Raw genomic sequence first — 16296 nt, 5'->3', positions numbered from 1 at the left:
ATCCCAGAAGAAATTATGTATAAGTGAACAGTCAGCATGCTGTTAACGCATCCTCGGACTTCTTTGTACTGCTCTTTGTCCATGGTGGAAATATTTTACAGCATACATCTTAAATGACTTTAAAAAACAAGAAATCGGTGCGCAAATTTGAAGATATTTTGGATTTGGATTTTCTCTAATCCACAAATTCAAAATATATATACGGTCCAGCTCTAACCAGAGAAAACCGGAAATATGAAAATTGGCTTCACACTTAAATTCGAAGGTGTCATTTTTGTTAATGGTTAGATAGCAAAGGGCAACTCCTCAGCTGCAAAATTTATATCCCTAAGCACACTAACATACAGTTTCACGTGAGCTAATTGAACCACAGAATCGCAGCCCTTTTTTTTCCACAGTTGTCTTTTTTTTTATTTTGAAACAACAGCCGGAAGTGAGATCTCTTTCGTCGTTTAGTTCTACACTGGTCCTCTCAGACTGGAAGCAGGTTGACTGGGAGCCACCAGCTAGGGTGGATAGTGATGAGGTGGTGAAATACTGCTTATGAGAGTGTAGTTTGGTTGCATACTGATAGACTTAACATACTGTACGACATCTTGTGCAAAAATGACGACTACTACGACATTTCAAGGGATGGAGCCCGGTGCTAAAAGCAGTTCCAGGTAAAAGGCGTCTTTCAGACCTCTGTGTATCCGTTAGCCATCCACCATGAAGCCAACAAGTCCAGCATCCTCTGACTTTACCCCAACGCGAAACACAGGCTAACGGAGAAAAATAGACGACCGTTTTGTTGTTGCCCCTGCCTGTAATTGTTACTAAGGCGTCTAGACATAGTTTGAAAGTAAAGCCGTCGACGATACAATTATAAAGCTTGCTACCACGCCTTCCCATTTTGCCCATCCGGATATAGCATTCGAACGTGAGCGTTAGTTAGCAAGACAAGACGTCTGTACCGCTGCCTTTTGTGGAGAGAGGATGCTTAGCGAGCTGATGCAGACTAATCGTGGTTCCGAGGCCTTTTATGCCTTCGTGTGTTTGTACTGCATTTCCTGCTTCAGTATTTTGTGGTTATTGTTTGGAAAACGTAGGGGAGTAAATATATATATTCATTCAGCTGGGTGGGGTTCCCGCAGATTTCTGATCAGGGAAGCGAGATTATTATCGGAGGTGCAGTAAGACATGCTGTAGTCTGTCTTGCATATGGTCTGATTGAGGCGAGGGCCATGTTACTGCTGGCCACACCTGACATTATATAGACCATACACTGAATTCCACGTGTATTGTATTCGTTTATTAGATTCAATGAACATCTGATTTAAGACCAAGATAAAAAACAAAAAAAATAAATGAGCACTATTTAAACGAATGAGTTTTCAGAAAGTTATATGGTTATTGTAGCAAATTCAGTAGCACCATAATTACAGTGCACTTGGACGAAAGCATATTTTAATCATCATCACACTGTAAAAACACAAACTGTTGTTATCTTTAGTGTTTTTGGAAACGTATACCAAAATAACATTGTTAAAATCTGCTGCATGTACAGCATAGAAAATTTAAGTTTCCTCAATTATATAGTCTCAGTTACCCATGTATAAGGCACATCTGTATAAGGCACATCAGCTGGAATTAATTTGGTGCTAAAAGGTGCTCATAATACATTGTATTAATATAGTTTCGCAGCTGTCATAAGTTAGGTAATACAAAATGCAGTAGGAGATATGAGGATTAAAAAAATATTTACTTTCACAATATTTGAAGAATCAAGGTATTCTGACACCTGTCATTTATACACAAACCATAAACACGCATATGCCACACCTGGGCATAAGGTACAATCCACATATTTAACACTGTTAAATAGCCTACTCCATTTTTAAGCATAATAACTAGTATAATGTATCACATAAATCACAGGTTAGTAATAATTATTGTCATTATTATATTTAATTGTTTTAGTGCACCATACATGCCATACATTATTGATTTTGAAACGGCTCCTGTTATTTTCTAAAACTATATTTTTCCAGTTTTGCTTGTTTATTTTTATCAATACTGTTCTTACTTTCAGATAAATGTAGATTATACCTTTAGTGCAATAACTTTATATATTGCAGATTTTCCACTGCCCATTACCCAGAGTTCTTTAATAGAATCCCATAATAGACTGGGGGGGTTTGCACCAATTATATACTGAACATGGTTGTATTTATGAATTAAACTCTTCAAATACCATGATATCACATCTATAGATCTGAGGTTTCAGGTGTTATATTTATTTGATAGATATATCTCTCAAGTCTGTCTCGGTGTATGATATTCTAAACAGCAACTGAGTTGTGAGGTTATGTGGTGTAAAGAAAATTTTAGCCATTTAGTAATTTACATTTCTTTCTCTACCACTTACAATCTGGCAGATGTACAGAAACCCATCGCTTAGTATATTAAATCTGTCTGATTCATTACTGGGTTAATCTAGTTTTGTTTTCACTTTTACTTTATGTTTCATTAAGAATTTTTAGTTTCAGTTAGTTTCACAATGGAGCTTGCTCATTTCGGTTTAGTGATTTTGTTTTCTTTTTATTCGTTTATTTGTTTCGTCATTGTCAGTGTCCCCACAGCAGGGAGATCCGCATTTTTCATATGGCAGATTATTATTTTTGGCTGACCTTCCTGCTCATTGCCCAAGGGATCCATGTTCCGTTCTTGGAATGAACCTAATATGTTAGTTTTCAGTTTTGTTTTAGTTGATTATAAAAAACTGTAGTCGTGACTCTTACACACTCCCCCCACTGGGATGCTCATTGTTGTACGAGCCAAAACACAATTCACTGAATTTTATTGATATGAGTATAAGCGAAGCATTAATTCTAAGGCATAACATTTAATAAATACATATAAATATTGGTAGAAAAGTGAGAAGAAACAGAAGAGTCTCTCTCTTTCCAGGGTTTTGCGCCCTCCTGGTGGTGGCTCCAACATTTCGCTTGGTGCAGATGAGGAGAAGCCGCCTGTCCGGAAAAACAAGATGGCGTCTAGCGTTTTTGCCGAGCCAGAAGACCCTTATGCTAATCGAAGGAACAACCCACCAGGTAATATCTGCATCACATCTGCACATATGTTGCTTTTGTCAAAAAACCTACAGCTCAATTTGCCATAGCCATCTTATTTAGAAAATGTATCCAGAATCTGTTTCCAGTCATGATAGTTCACACAGCAGGTTAGCTTCCCAAAAGATCGTGATTATATATTGGACCAAAAGTTTTTGTCTCGTAAGCAACAAGTTTGCAGAAATCTTGAATATTTGTGTAGTTTTGACTGCTTCAATTCCTTGTTAAAGCACAGGGTTTATTGTTTAAAATTAAAATGTTCAGAATGGCCTTTTTAATTAAATTAATTATTTTTATAGCGCCAATTCACAATAGCAGTAATTTTTTATTGTAGGATGAAGACCCTGTAACATTAGACAAAAAAACAAACAAACAAACCCAAACTACAGTATATTAAATGCAGGAGTGGTGTATAAACGAACAGGGAATGAAAAGCGATGAGTGAAGAAGAAATACTCAGTAGATCACAGAAACCCCCTTAGTAACCTAAGGCTATTACAGCATAACTAAAGAATGATTCAGGGTAACTTGACCCAGAAAGGAATGTTTTAAGCCTAATCAAAAAGTAGAGAGGGTCCCAAATCCAAACTGGGAGCTGGTTCCATAGTAGATTGACCTGTTAGGTTGAAGGCTGTTGCCCCGATTCTACTTTTAAAAAAACGACAAACTTTAAGTAAGCCTGCATTCTGAGAGTGAAGTGCTCTGTTAGAACATAAAACCATGGGAAAACAGCAGTGGTTTATTTTTATAGTTTCTGTCAGAACACTGCACCATTCTGGAGAAACTGAAGGCTTTTCAGGGAGTGTTTAGAGCAGACTGTTAGTAAGGATTTACAAAAGTCCAGCCTAGAAGTGTTAAATGTACAAATTAGCTTTTCAGCATCACATTTCAGACTTTTTTTTCGCAAGCTGAATGAAGTAAGTGCTACATATTTGTTTAATGTGCGTGTTGAAGGACATATTCTGATCAAAAATGACTGCAGGCTAAAGAGTAAGTATCTGGTTAGACAACATGTGCCGAAGATTGTTAAGATGGAGTACAATAACTTCAAATGTCTGAATTGAGAGGTAGGAAATAAGAAGCAATCCAGACCTTTATTTTTTTAAGACATACCTATAGCTTAACTAATTGATTTGTGTCATTTGGCCTCATGGATATATACATCCGGGTATCATCTGCATCATCTGAAAATAAATAGTCACTGTCTCATTGTAGAAACCTCTGGAACACCATGGTTTAATAAGTCTTATTGTTGCAGTGCTGAATATATACAGTTGTGGGTATGAATGTGATGGTAAGTTTGGTCTTTTAATGATTTCTTTGAAATATTATTGTGGTAGAATGATTGTACAGCATAGATCTTTAATGGTTTTGAAAAACAAAAATGGGGTGTACAACTTTGAATTTGTTTATGATTTTTTTCTAATCCACACATGGTCAAAAGTATACATATACCCACTAATATTTGGTTAAATGGCACTTAGCAAGAAACCTCGACCTCAACCAGATGCTTTTAGTAGTTATTAACAAGCTTCTGGCATAATTCTGGCTGGATCTTTGACCGCTTGTTTTGGCTCATAGAGTTCATTTAAATTGGTTGGTTTCCTGGCACAGACTTTGCTTTTAGGCATAATTCACAAATCATCAGTAGAGTTAAAAAGGGTTGGTCGTGGCTTTGGGTAGGCCATTCTAAATGGATTAGAGAAAGTCCAAAACAAATGAAAACTTGTGCACCCAATTCTTGTATTTTTATAAATCATTAAAGATGTATGCTGTACAATGATTCCATCCTGAAAAAAAGAAGTTCAACGAAATGATAGAAAACCAAACTTACCATGACATTCATGCACATGACAATGGTATGTAGACTTTTGGCCTTAAGTGTACTTTCCTAAATGTAGATTGATGCACAACAACAAAAAAACACCGAAAAAAGGAAATGAAACTAGACATGAGGTAAATATGATGCTAGGTATTGCAATTTGTATTTGCTTCTCTTGTTCCAGAGCATTTTCCCCAAATGAGCATGAGACACACCTAAAAAGAAAATAAATTATTTAAACATCAACATAATTTTAAAAGTACATCTTACAAAATAGGTCTATTACGCATACAGCTAGCACAAGCATTTCTCATGCTTTCCGACCTTTGGAAAAAATCTAAATAAAACTCCAAGTTTCTTTTAAACAATATAGCTACAAAAATGGCTCTTCAGTACTGAATGTCTACTGTAAATTTGAAGATCTCAGGGTCTCTAGTGAAACAGTTTTTAATGTATGATGTTAGAAATATATTATAAATTGTCATTAGTAAATTTATCCTTGTATCATTTGGGGAATTGGCCTCTGGATACCTTTTGGCAACTTAAGATAGACACTGTTGTGATAGGCCTGTAAAAAAAGTGGTAGGAAGTATCACATACAATGGTGTGTTGGTGGAAAGTCCAGAGACATGAATAACCATGTGATGACATCAGTGTAAAATACACTTCACCAAGAAAGTAGCTGACATCAGGAAGCCTACATCAGGAAGTGTTCAAGGGTCTATTAATATATGGGGGAATTTACTTAACAATAGAGAGTAGTTTAGTATTAACAATCTTTTCATCTTCTGAGCCACACAATAAAGATTTGAGTAATACTATAGTACCTACAGGATCTTTAAAGTCCTGTATGATTTCATACCAAATGCAAGAAAAGCTTCCACACAGTTCCTTCCTCCTTTTTTACTTCTCATATTGAGTGGTTGAAAGTAATAGTCCTCTCTTTGTTCTGAAAGTTTAAGCTGGATATAATTCACTCAAGTCCCATCTTTCAGTTCCTTCTTTTACTTCTCTGTGTTTTGGTGTTTTGAGAAGTGGGACACTTGTCCTGAGTTGTTTTGAACTTTGATTAAGCAGAGTAAGGTCTTCTTCGAATTAGCACGCTCAAGTATATTTCTTTCCTTCTCCTTTCAAGAAGTGATTTACTCACAGTCACTGAGCAGGTTTCTTTTTTTCTGCTTACTTACCTAACCTGACCTGCAACTGCCACAGCATGTTTGTCAAAGACAAGAGAGAGAGTAAGAGATTTATGTGTTTACAGAGACACGTGGGGTGGTATGGGATCACATTACATTTCTGTTTAACACAGTAATGTAAAGTTATTTTACTGAATTCAGTAATCACATTATATTTACAAATCAAAAGGTTAATAAATGAATGCCAAGCATGTTTTTTTTTCAATTATTTCCACAATGACTGATTTAAAAAGGAAAAAAAAATTGAACATGGAATTGTTTTTCACATACTTCCGCACAGTCAGCTGATTCCAGTTGGTGTGCTTGGAGAAGGAAAATGGTAGAGTAGTTTACAGCTTTTTAGAAGTGGAGATATCTGCATTACTTATATTTCTCCTTTATAGCATTCAAGCCTTAGTTTGTACCTGTGGCTGTTTCTACAGTTGACTGGCCGCCGCTGCGAAGTACTCTCTGGGCTGGTGTTTAACTTTGCTGTTGTCTTTGTGTTAAATCTTAAAGAAACAGCTTGTGTATCTCTTCATTAGATTAGTAATTTGTGCCCTTGTTTGGGCTTGTAATTATGTGAAAATGCAATTCAGAAAATATTATGGAGTAAAGCAAAAGTGCTACAGTGAGTACTGTAACAAATTACCTAACAAATTTTTATTTTAGGTAACGAGTAATGTTACTACTATGATATAACAACTCCATAAAATACCAAGACTGTAGGAATAGCATGAATAGGAATAAATTTATCTGTTTACTTTTCATTGACCAAATGTCAAATTTTCAGTTGTTTTATGTCACGGTCTCCATTGCATGCTTTTATAAGCTCAAAGTACATATTCACATAAACTAATTATCATAAACGCTTCCTTGTTCTTTCTCAGAAGTGGATTTATTGTAATCCTGTGACGTCATGAATGCTGCCAAGTCTAGACTGTCTGGAAATAAAGCAACAGGCACTCTATCTGAATAAAACACATTTTTGTGCTCACTATGTTCAGAACTCATGATCACTTTATTAGGTACACCTGTTGGGCTGTGCATTAACACAAATATCTAATTGGGCAATCACATAATAGCACATCAGTGTATTTAGCCATCCAGGCTAGTTTAATTGGATAAATAATGACTTGTGTCAGTGGTTTACCCTGGTGGTGGAATGTACACTTTAGTGTCTTAGTACCAATTGAGTAGGGCGGCAAACAAAAGATTATTTTGGCAGTCGGCTAATCTGCAAATGATTTTATTTTTGATTAATCAATTAATTCAATGCAATTCAATTTCATTTATACAGCGCCAAATCACAAAAACAGTCGCCTCATATATTGTGTCCCAAATCCAAACTGGAAGCTGGTTCCACAGAAGAAGAGCCTGAAAACTAGGGGTGGGTTTTGGTAATTGATTTATCGATTAAAATCAATTCTGGCTTGGATAACGTGATATCGATTCATTAAAATCCTGAATCAATTTTTAAATCTAAATTTATGTTGCCCAAAACGCCAGAATCTCAGGTTAAACCTCACAAAATTTCAACAACCACCAAACAGCTAAAATAGTAAATGATAGCAGGTACACAGATTCTGCACTAAGATGTAAGCACAAAGCACGGACCCGCCGACGGATCAGAATCAGTGAGATGTCGCCTTTCTCACCTGACGGCATTGACACAGTCGGGGCTGAAAGCTGACAGCTCGCTGATTCTGATGTTTCGGCGGGTCCACGCTTTGTGTTTGCGCCCTTTTTTGCACTAGATTCTGAAGCTGGAGGTTTTTATCTCTCTCCAAACAATATTGACCGAACCAGCAGCAAAAGAAGATCCAAACTACGCTTCACATTTCGCTTCACATATCTTGATTTCCTTTCTTACTTTTGCTGTTTCGCTTCCAGCACGATAAAATCTCACTTCAGGCACAGCTCTCTGTCTCTTTTAGTGTACTTCAAGAACAGTGTCCCATCTAAAAATCTCAGTTTTCTCCATTATTTGCTTGCTTATTACCCACCAGTCTAACGTTGTTTACAGTGCTGTCGGCTGCTGTTTTTTTTCCTTTTACTTAATTCTGAAAAGAAAGCTTCATTTCTGCAGTTAAATAGGCTACTGAACAAATTTAAACTTTTTAAAATTATGCAAAATGCTTAGCTGTGCATGTAATAAAACCTCTGTAACTTTGCTCTGCTTCACTTCAGCAGCATCAGGTAATGTTCATCGAATCGAATCGTGGATCGAATCAATTCAGGACCTTCTGAATCGGAAACGAATTGATTCTAGAAATTACCTAGTCCCTGTCAGTACTCTTGCTGCAGCATTTTGGATTAGCTGAAGGCTTTTCAGGGAATTTTTAGGACATCCTGGTAATAATGAAGTACAGTAGTCCAGCCTGGAAGTATTAAATACATGAACTAGTTTTTCAGAGTCCCTCTGAGACAAGATATTTCTAATTTTAGAGATATTGTGCAAATGGAAGAAAACAGTCCTACATATTTGTTTAATATTTGTTTTGAATGACATATCCTGGGGAAAAATGAATGACATTCTAAAAATGACAGTGTTACTGGAGGCCAAGGTAATGCCATCCAGAGTAAGTATCTGGTTAGAGACCATATTTCTAGGAATTTTAGGGCCAAGTACAATAACCTCAGTTTTATCTGAATTAAGAAGCAGAAAGTTAGAGGCCATCCAGGTCTTTATGGCTTTAAGAGATTCCTGCATTTTAACTAATTGGTGTGTGTTATCTGGCTTCATGGACAGATAAAGCTGGGTGTCATCTGCATAGCAGTGAAAATATATACTATGTCTTATGATGATACTGCCTAAGTGAAGCATGTATAATATAAACAGAATTGGTCCTAGCACTGAACCCTGTGGATCTCCATAATTAACCTAGGTTTGTGTAGATGACTCTCCATTTACATGAACAAATTGGAGGCTTTTAAATAGATATGATACAAACTACTGCAGCGCAGTACCTGTAATACACACAGCGTGCTCTGCTCGCTCTAATAGAATATTATGGTCAACAGTATCAAACGCTGCACCGAGGTCTAGCGGGACAAGAGACGAGTCCACTGTCAGAGGCCACAAAAAGATCCTTTGTAACCTTCACTAAAGCTGTTTCTGTGCTGTGATGAGCTCTGACACCCGATTGAAACTCTTCAAATAAGCCATTCCTCTGCAGATGATCTGACTACTACTCTTTCAAGAATTTTTGAGATGAAAGGAAGGTTGTAGATTGGCTTATAATTAGCTAAGACAGCTGGGTCAAGAGACGGTTTATCTACTGCCAGCTTGAAGTCCTGTGGTAGCCCATTATTAGAGATGGGTTGATCATATTTAGGATTGAAGCATTAAGTAATGGCAGGACTTCTTTGAGCAGTTTTGTAGGAATGGGGTCTAAAAGACATGTTGATGGTTTGGAGGAAGTAATTAGAAAAAGACTCTAAATATCAATGGTATGAAAGTAGCTGTGGATAATGTTACATATATGAGTTGATTATGAGTCATTTTTTCTCTAATGGTTAAATTTTTTGTGAAGAAGTAGGGTTGTTCTTATTTTCTTAAATCAGTGAAGATGTTCTAACTTTACAGAGGGCTTTTTCAAAAAGCAGCAAACTATTCTTCCGAGCTAAATGATGACCTTCTAAATTTGTATAACACCTTTTCCTCTCCAGCTTACCAGTTACCTGCATTAAGGTGCGCGTTTTAGAGTTACACCAGGGAGTCAAGTACTTCTGATTTGAGGCCTTATTTTTCACAGGAGTTACAGTAGCCAGAGTCATAGGTAGTGAGGAGGCAAAGTTATTAACAAGATAATCGACCCCTGTTAGTAGCATTCAGGTAGCTTCTCTGCTCTTTGTTGGTACAGGGCATTGAAGATTACAACAGTGGGTGGATTATATTCTTAAACTTAGTTACAGCACTTTCAGAAAGACATCTACTGTGATAAAGTCTACTCTCCACTGCTGTGTAATCAATTATTGTAAATGTAAATGTTATCAGGAAATGATCAGACAGGAGAGGGTTTTCAGGAAACACTGTTAAATGTTCAGTTTCTATGCCATATGTTAAAAACAAGATCTAGAGTGTGATTAAAGTGGTGGGTGGGTTCTTTTACATTTTGAGAGAAGCCAATTGAGTCTAATAACAGATTAAATGCCATGTTGTGACACCAGCGTGTGGACATTTTAAATGTCCGCACATTGCAGTGGTGCTGCTGTGGAGGAAAAGTTGTTTTTTGTGAAATTTCACCCACACAGAAGTCTCTGTCTTGATCTTCTTCCATTATTCCACTTGTCTCTCATTGAAAACGCTAGATCCAGGTAAACAGAAACAACTATTTGGGATTTCCTCTCTTTGGTTCACCGTTGTTTTCGCTGCATTTTTCTTTGTTAATATTAAGCAAAAAAAATTTTCTGGCACAACTTCACCTGCTTCCAAGGTGCATGGAGAGGATGAAAGAATTCACAAAGCAGGAACTCCAGCAACACTTGAGGGAAGATGAACAACTTTAATAATTGACCAACCGTTTCGGCTTGGGGCCTTCATCAGGGTCACAAGCCGAAACGCGTTGGTCAATTATTAAAGTTGTTCATCTTCCCTCAAGTGTTGCTGGAGTTCCTACTTTGTTAGTATTAAGCTCAGTCTTAGCAGACCATGAGAGAGATAGTGCCCCCATATCTTCCTGTAGTGTGTTGCAGATATAAAAACATATTTATTTGGTTTTAGAATATGATGCATCAATATCAAAATTGCATATTGACAATTTTTCAAGTCAGCGTCATGAACTGTGTCGATGAATCACTACAACCCTACAGTTGAACAGTGTCTGAATGCAACAGCCTACCTGAATAGTTTTGCAGACAATGCTCCAAGTTTTCATGACCACAATGTACTAATCTTCTTATAGCTGCTTCCTGTTGGATAGTATACCATGCCACAAAGCTCAAACCATCTCATGTTCGTTTCTTGAACAATGTGCTCACTGTACTCAAATTGCCTGATCATTCACCTGAGCGTCTTTGCATTGCGCTGAACCGGAAGATTTCCATAATGGATTTCTGTCAAATCTGCAGCAACTACATATCATCAGTATGGATCAACGTCTCTGAGTTTCCAGCACCTTGTTGAATCTCTGACAGAAAGAATTAAGAAAGGTCTGAAAGCAAAATATGGGACCTAAACAATACCAGTAAAGTGTAGCTAAAAATAAAAAGTGAGCAGTAAATGTAATTTTAACACAGAAGTTACTCTTCAAACTATGGAAATTACAGGTGGGAGTGTAATTTGAAATAAAATGTGCAGTATTACCCTGTAGATTATGCGTAGGATATAGTACAAGTACTTAAAAATGAAAATGCTTAAAATTATTTTTTAATAGCAGTGCTTGCGTCAGTGTATTATTTTGCACCTGCTGTACACACACAGTAATGCGTGTACGAGCCAGATGTTCTTATTGGCACAGACCTAAACCCCCAAACGCTAGAGTACTCACTCATGACTTCATGATGTACAAAGACAAACAGCTCTGTGTGTCAAATATTTTATCGAATATTTTTTACTTTCCCCAAATATTACGTATTTGGGGAAAGTAAAAACAAATGGCAGTAAAATGTTTAAGCATCTGTCCTTGTGGCAGCAGAGCTCAGTCTGTTAGAGAAAGTGCTCTGCTGACTATCCAGTTAAGTGGTGCGCAGGGTGATTTAGTTTATCATGACCTCATAAGGTCACGTTTTTCAGAGAATCCTGTGAATGCAATAACTTGAGAACAAGGCGAATTTATACCACAGGTGTATCTACTAGGTGGCTGCGGAGTAGCACTGATGGCCGTCTCACCAGCATCGGTGCCGGTGACACCGAGAGATGTGATGTTAGCAGGATTTGCAGGCATTCATTCAGCCAAAAAAGTCAGTTGGTCCTTTAGAATATGTTATAAAATGGGATGACGGTAAGCTGGTACCTTTTATCTGATATAATAAATGTGCAAAAAAAAAAAAATACTGAAAAGTTTAAGAAGTTCATATTACGTAGTTGAAATGTCACATTAAGCTGTTGTCGATTTGGAGAATAGGACCACTTTTGTTCCGTGAGAACAAATTATAAAAATGTAAATTTGCCTTTTTGGCCTTCTTCTCTACCCCCAATCATGTGTTGATAGACAGTATTTCTGAATAGCCGTTATTTATACCGAAACTGACAGACACATGCGTTGCTGTTAAGCTTGTGAATAAGGGTACTGAGAATGAACCAGAAACCCCCTGGAGGCGAAAAGGAAATGGCCTACACAGTAAGGGTGGCCTACACAGGAGAACATGACTACGCATCTAAATTAACCTCAGTGTGAAAATGGTTGTTGTAAGACGGACATTTCGTGCGAAAGTGTAACTAAAGAAATGTCAAACTTCCCCAGAGCACAATTTAAAACTGGAAGGTCATATGTAGGAGTCCAGTCAGTGCGCAGCTGTTTGAATAGCTTCTATCATGAGATTGTTATTTCCTGCCCTCACAAATGTCATTTGTTACTTGCAAATATTTCATGGGAAACTGAAAATGTGTCATTTATCTGCTTATAATCAGGCCATTTATTACATATTTGCATCTGGTTGCATCGATCAATGCTCTCTGATTTAGGTGTCGCTGTTTTGTTTTGTTTTTCAATTAGATTTTGTAGAAAATCTGTGAAGAACGAAGTGTGGAGGATTGTGTCAGTCAGGCGTGTCTGACAGTTGGCTCGGCTTGGGGTATTTTTAAATCTCCGGGGTCTCATTGCCTTAGAGAAGTTTTAATGCCCCAATTCTCAGATGTTGTTATTCAGTGATGTTTTTTTGAGATGCCTTTTTATTTTCCACTGGTGGATCATTAAAACACAGTTCTTGAGACATGCTGGCAGTGATAAGGGATAGTCCCATATGTGTGTCTGCCTGTCTGTCCAGCTCTGCAGTCCAGACTGAAACAGCTCAACACAGACACACATATAATACGTGTTTATTTAAATTGGGATTGTCTTTCTTGTTATTCCCAATATTTCATTCCTCTTCTAGGCGGGAAACCAACAGGTGTGCTGTGTGGAGAGCCATCGGCCCCCCTGAGGAGAGGAGGAAATCATACTACCAGTCACTTGGGGGACACGCCCACCACAGTAAGACAAAGGCTCAGATCATGAGATGCACAGAGAAAGGAAGTGAAACTTAAGGCCAAACAAACACCAAGAAACAGCTTAAGTCCAAACTATTTAAAGTATCAATGTTTTCCTCTTCTTCCTTTTGAGAAATTACCAAATGACACTTGGGTTGTAACTAGTGCTGTTGAACTGCGCTGTGAATGTGCGTTTTTCCATCAAAACAGTTGTACAAAGTTCCTTTATGAAGTTGTCAAACATTCATCCTTTCTTTTCTGCTTATCTCGATTAGGATGGAGATATCTCTGTACGTGAAAATGGTAAGAGCATGTTTCTTGATCACATCATTGTTATTTTAGTTCGAACCCTCCCTGCACCCCAACTGTTGGCACATTTATACAAGTCAGTTTTAATATAATGCTTACAACACATACACAGAAAGGAGAGGAAAAGAAACACTGACATGGTAATATTATTATTCCCCCTGACTCCCCCAGTCTGCCTCCCTGAGTTAACTATACATAAGGTTTAATGGTCTGCTTGAATTTAGAGTTGTAGAACCAGTTTACCAGGGGAAACTAAATATGTGCAAAGCAAACTAACTTTCAAGCTTAGTGTTCATTTGAAAACAGGGCAGGAGAAGCAAATTATTGTTATCTGCAGTTGAGTTGAAATGGAGAGTAAACTGAAAACAACAGGAAACACCCACATCCAATGGCATTCATAGTTTGTTTAGAGAGTGAACACGACAAACTTGACACACAGACTGTGCTTTCAAGTAGAAGTCATAAGGGAACATTTCCTTATTTATTTTGTAAACTGTCTTTTGATGCTCAGAAAACAACGCTGCTGAGCCTGAAGCAGTTCGAGAGCAGCAAGATGAGGCCCCCCAGGCTGAGGAACCCTGTGCAGGACTACCATCTGGCCGCCGAAACCCCCCGGGGGGCAAGTCCAGCCTGATCCTTGGTTGAAAGCCACTCGACTACCCCTCCTTACCTCCATTCATCTTCGAACATCTTTTTTATTTAAAGCAAGAATCCCCAGCTCATTTGTCTGTCCTGCAGGAATCCTCTGATGTCCAGCAGACACCAGTCTCCTCCACACCCCCAAGTGCATTGTTTTGATACCTCTTTTTTGAAAACCGTTTTGTACTGTTTTTATTGTTTGTTTATTTTGACAGAAGCACTTTATGTATTTCTATGTATACGGTTCAAAGTCTGCCTTTACCTCTGAAATGCATTTGACCTGCCAGGTAGGGTACAAGGCTCACATTTCTCACATCAGCCAAATGATAAATCTCCCCTAACTTTAATGCAACAGCACAAGCTGTGAATGAATAGAGAAGCATTTTGTAGAACACAAGCAAAGGAAAAAAAGCTTTTGCTCCGTGTTGATCTTTGACCCAATCTTGCATGCATGTCCAGTCTTTAACGTATGAATGTGAGAAGAAACATAACTGTGAATTTTCTTCCGTTTAATCTGTTAAATACTTTTTCTTTTTTTTGTTGTGAAACAATTCTTGTTCTTGTTGTTGCATGAAGTTGGACTCTTTCTACTGATTATAGTATTATTATCCACAGGATTCTCATAAATTACTGTCATTATGATCTGGAAAATGCAGACATTTGTCTTCAGTTGAGTACTGTAGGGTCACATGCCAGGTAAAATAAAAAAACTAAACAAAAAAAACAAAAGAAAGTTGGAACAAGCCGTTTTTGCTACTGTCTCGAGCATTAGATTATTGTAACCCCAGTGCCGGTTTTAAGTGCCCCGTGTTTTTATAGGTAAAATTTACTCCAAATTTTACTCTAAAGTGCGCCTGTTTGTGTGTTAGGCTACAGCATCAAACAAGGTTGGGTTTCTTAATTGCATCCTACCAGTATCACAGATGGGCGTTTTTTCCATTGCATTTGCATTGAAAATCCATGGACTGTTTATAGTCCCGACAGCTGTGTTCCTGGTAAACCCATCCTAGATTTGACAAGTGACCTTATGACAACCCAGCCTTCTTTTCACTGCTCTCCCCCTTTTATACATTAGTTGGTATTCTTGCTCACTGGAAATTTAGAACAATCTTTCTGTAACTTTCACGTGGCATTATTCCAACCAAAATTCTTCTACTTGCTTCTGTCCTCTTGAGTCACCTGCATGGCAGCAAGCTGTCACGCAAGAAAATCTGCATTTTAAGTTTGCATCGTTTAGTGTTGTGTCTTTCTCTTATGTTTATTATGATGCAGCGCTTGCATCATACCATTTCCTGTTGCTGGATGTAAGTCACTGCTGAAATTTAAAATCAATAAATGGCACAAGTGGACATTGACATTAAATCAGTTTTGACCATCGGGTGTGTTTGTATATTTGTAGTGGCTGTTAGTTCATTTTACTTGGGGGGGGGGGGACTTTGCAGCCACTACTTTGCCTGATTAATAAAATAAAATATTATTTGAACAGTTAAACCTTCTTGAGCTATGACTCAGTATTTGTGTTTTACCCCTCAGCTATAAAAGGCTGATGAGGTATGGTCAACTAGGTGGGCGACCAAAGTTTGTGGATGTGAGAACGAGGAGATGTAGGATTGGTGTTTCTACTAAAAATCGGGGTCAAGTTGGAAGCTCAGTAACCTTGACCTCAAGGTCAGAGGTCAGGTTTTCTCAAAATCTTGTGAATGAGATGACTCAAGAAGAAAATCACTTAGGGTTTTGGAATTGATACCATAGCTGCATCTTCTTAATATCTTGGATTAATTTGAATCTCAGTGATCTTGACCTTAAGGTCTGAGGTCAACTTTTCTGATAATCTTGTGAATGCTCAAGGACTTTTAAACTTTTCATGGTTGTAGCAATCAGTGGTTACACAAATATAAAACAATCCCACTTAACAAACCTGACTGAAAGAAGTAGAAAACTGTCTGATGTGTTGCATTCTTATTTTTACGTGACTCTGACCACGTGCTGAACAGACTGCATTGAATAAAAGCCTTTAGAAATGCCAAAAAAGTACCAGGCACCACATGTGGTCTTTAAGTTACAAGAAACTAAACGAAAACTCTGATAGCACATCAGATTTCAATGTAA

At 37.6% G+C, this 16296-nt stretch overlaps 1 protein-coding gene across 1 annotated transcript; it reads left to right on the top strand.

Annotated features, from left to right (window-relative positions):
• Nucleotides 1-439: 439 nt before the first annotated feature.
• LOC102294153 (jupiter microtubule associated homolog 1) lies at nt 440-15615 on the top strand. Its single transcript, XM_005947872.3, has 5 exons — nt 440-662; nt 2950-3092; nt 13146-13243; nt 13515-13542; nt 14060-15615. The coding sequence occupies exons 1-5, from the start codon at nt 607-609 to the stop codon at nt 14191-14193; spliced, it is 459 nt and encodes a 152-aa protein (XP_005947934.1). The 5' UTR covers nt 440-606; the 3' UTR covers nt 14194-15615.
• Nucleotides 15616-16296: the final 681 nt, after the last annotated feature.

Source organism: Haplochromis burtoni, unplaced genomic scaffold (genome assembly GCF_018398535.1).
Source record: "Haplochromis burtoni strain Fernald_Lab_line unplaced genomic scaffold, NCSU_Asbu1 Contig_544, whole genome shotgun sequence".
Lineage (NCBI taxonomy): Eukaryota > Metazoa > Chordata > Actinopteri > Cichliformes > Cichlidae > Haplochromis > Haplochromis burtoni.
The sequence above is the reverse complement of the archived record's forward strand: the minus strand, read 5'-3'. Positions and strand labels throughout refer to the sequence as shown.

Excerpts from the sequence above, each read along its gene's own strand:
- LOC102294153 (XM_005947872.3), top strand. The coding sequence starts at position 607 with ATGACGACTACTACGACATTTCAAGGGATGGAGCCCGGTGCTAAAAGC. Across the intron at positions 3,093-13,145 it reads TCGAAGGAACAACCCACCAG|GCGGGAAACCAACAGGTGTG; the intron begins GTAATATCTGCA and ends TTCCTCTTCTAG. Across the intron at positions 13,543-14,059 it reads TATCTCTGTACGTGAAAATG|AAAACAACGCTGCTGAGCCT; the intron begins GTAAGAGCATGT and ends TTTGATGCTCAG.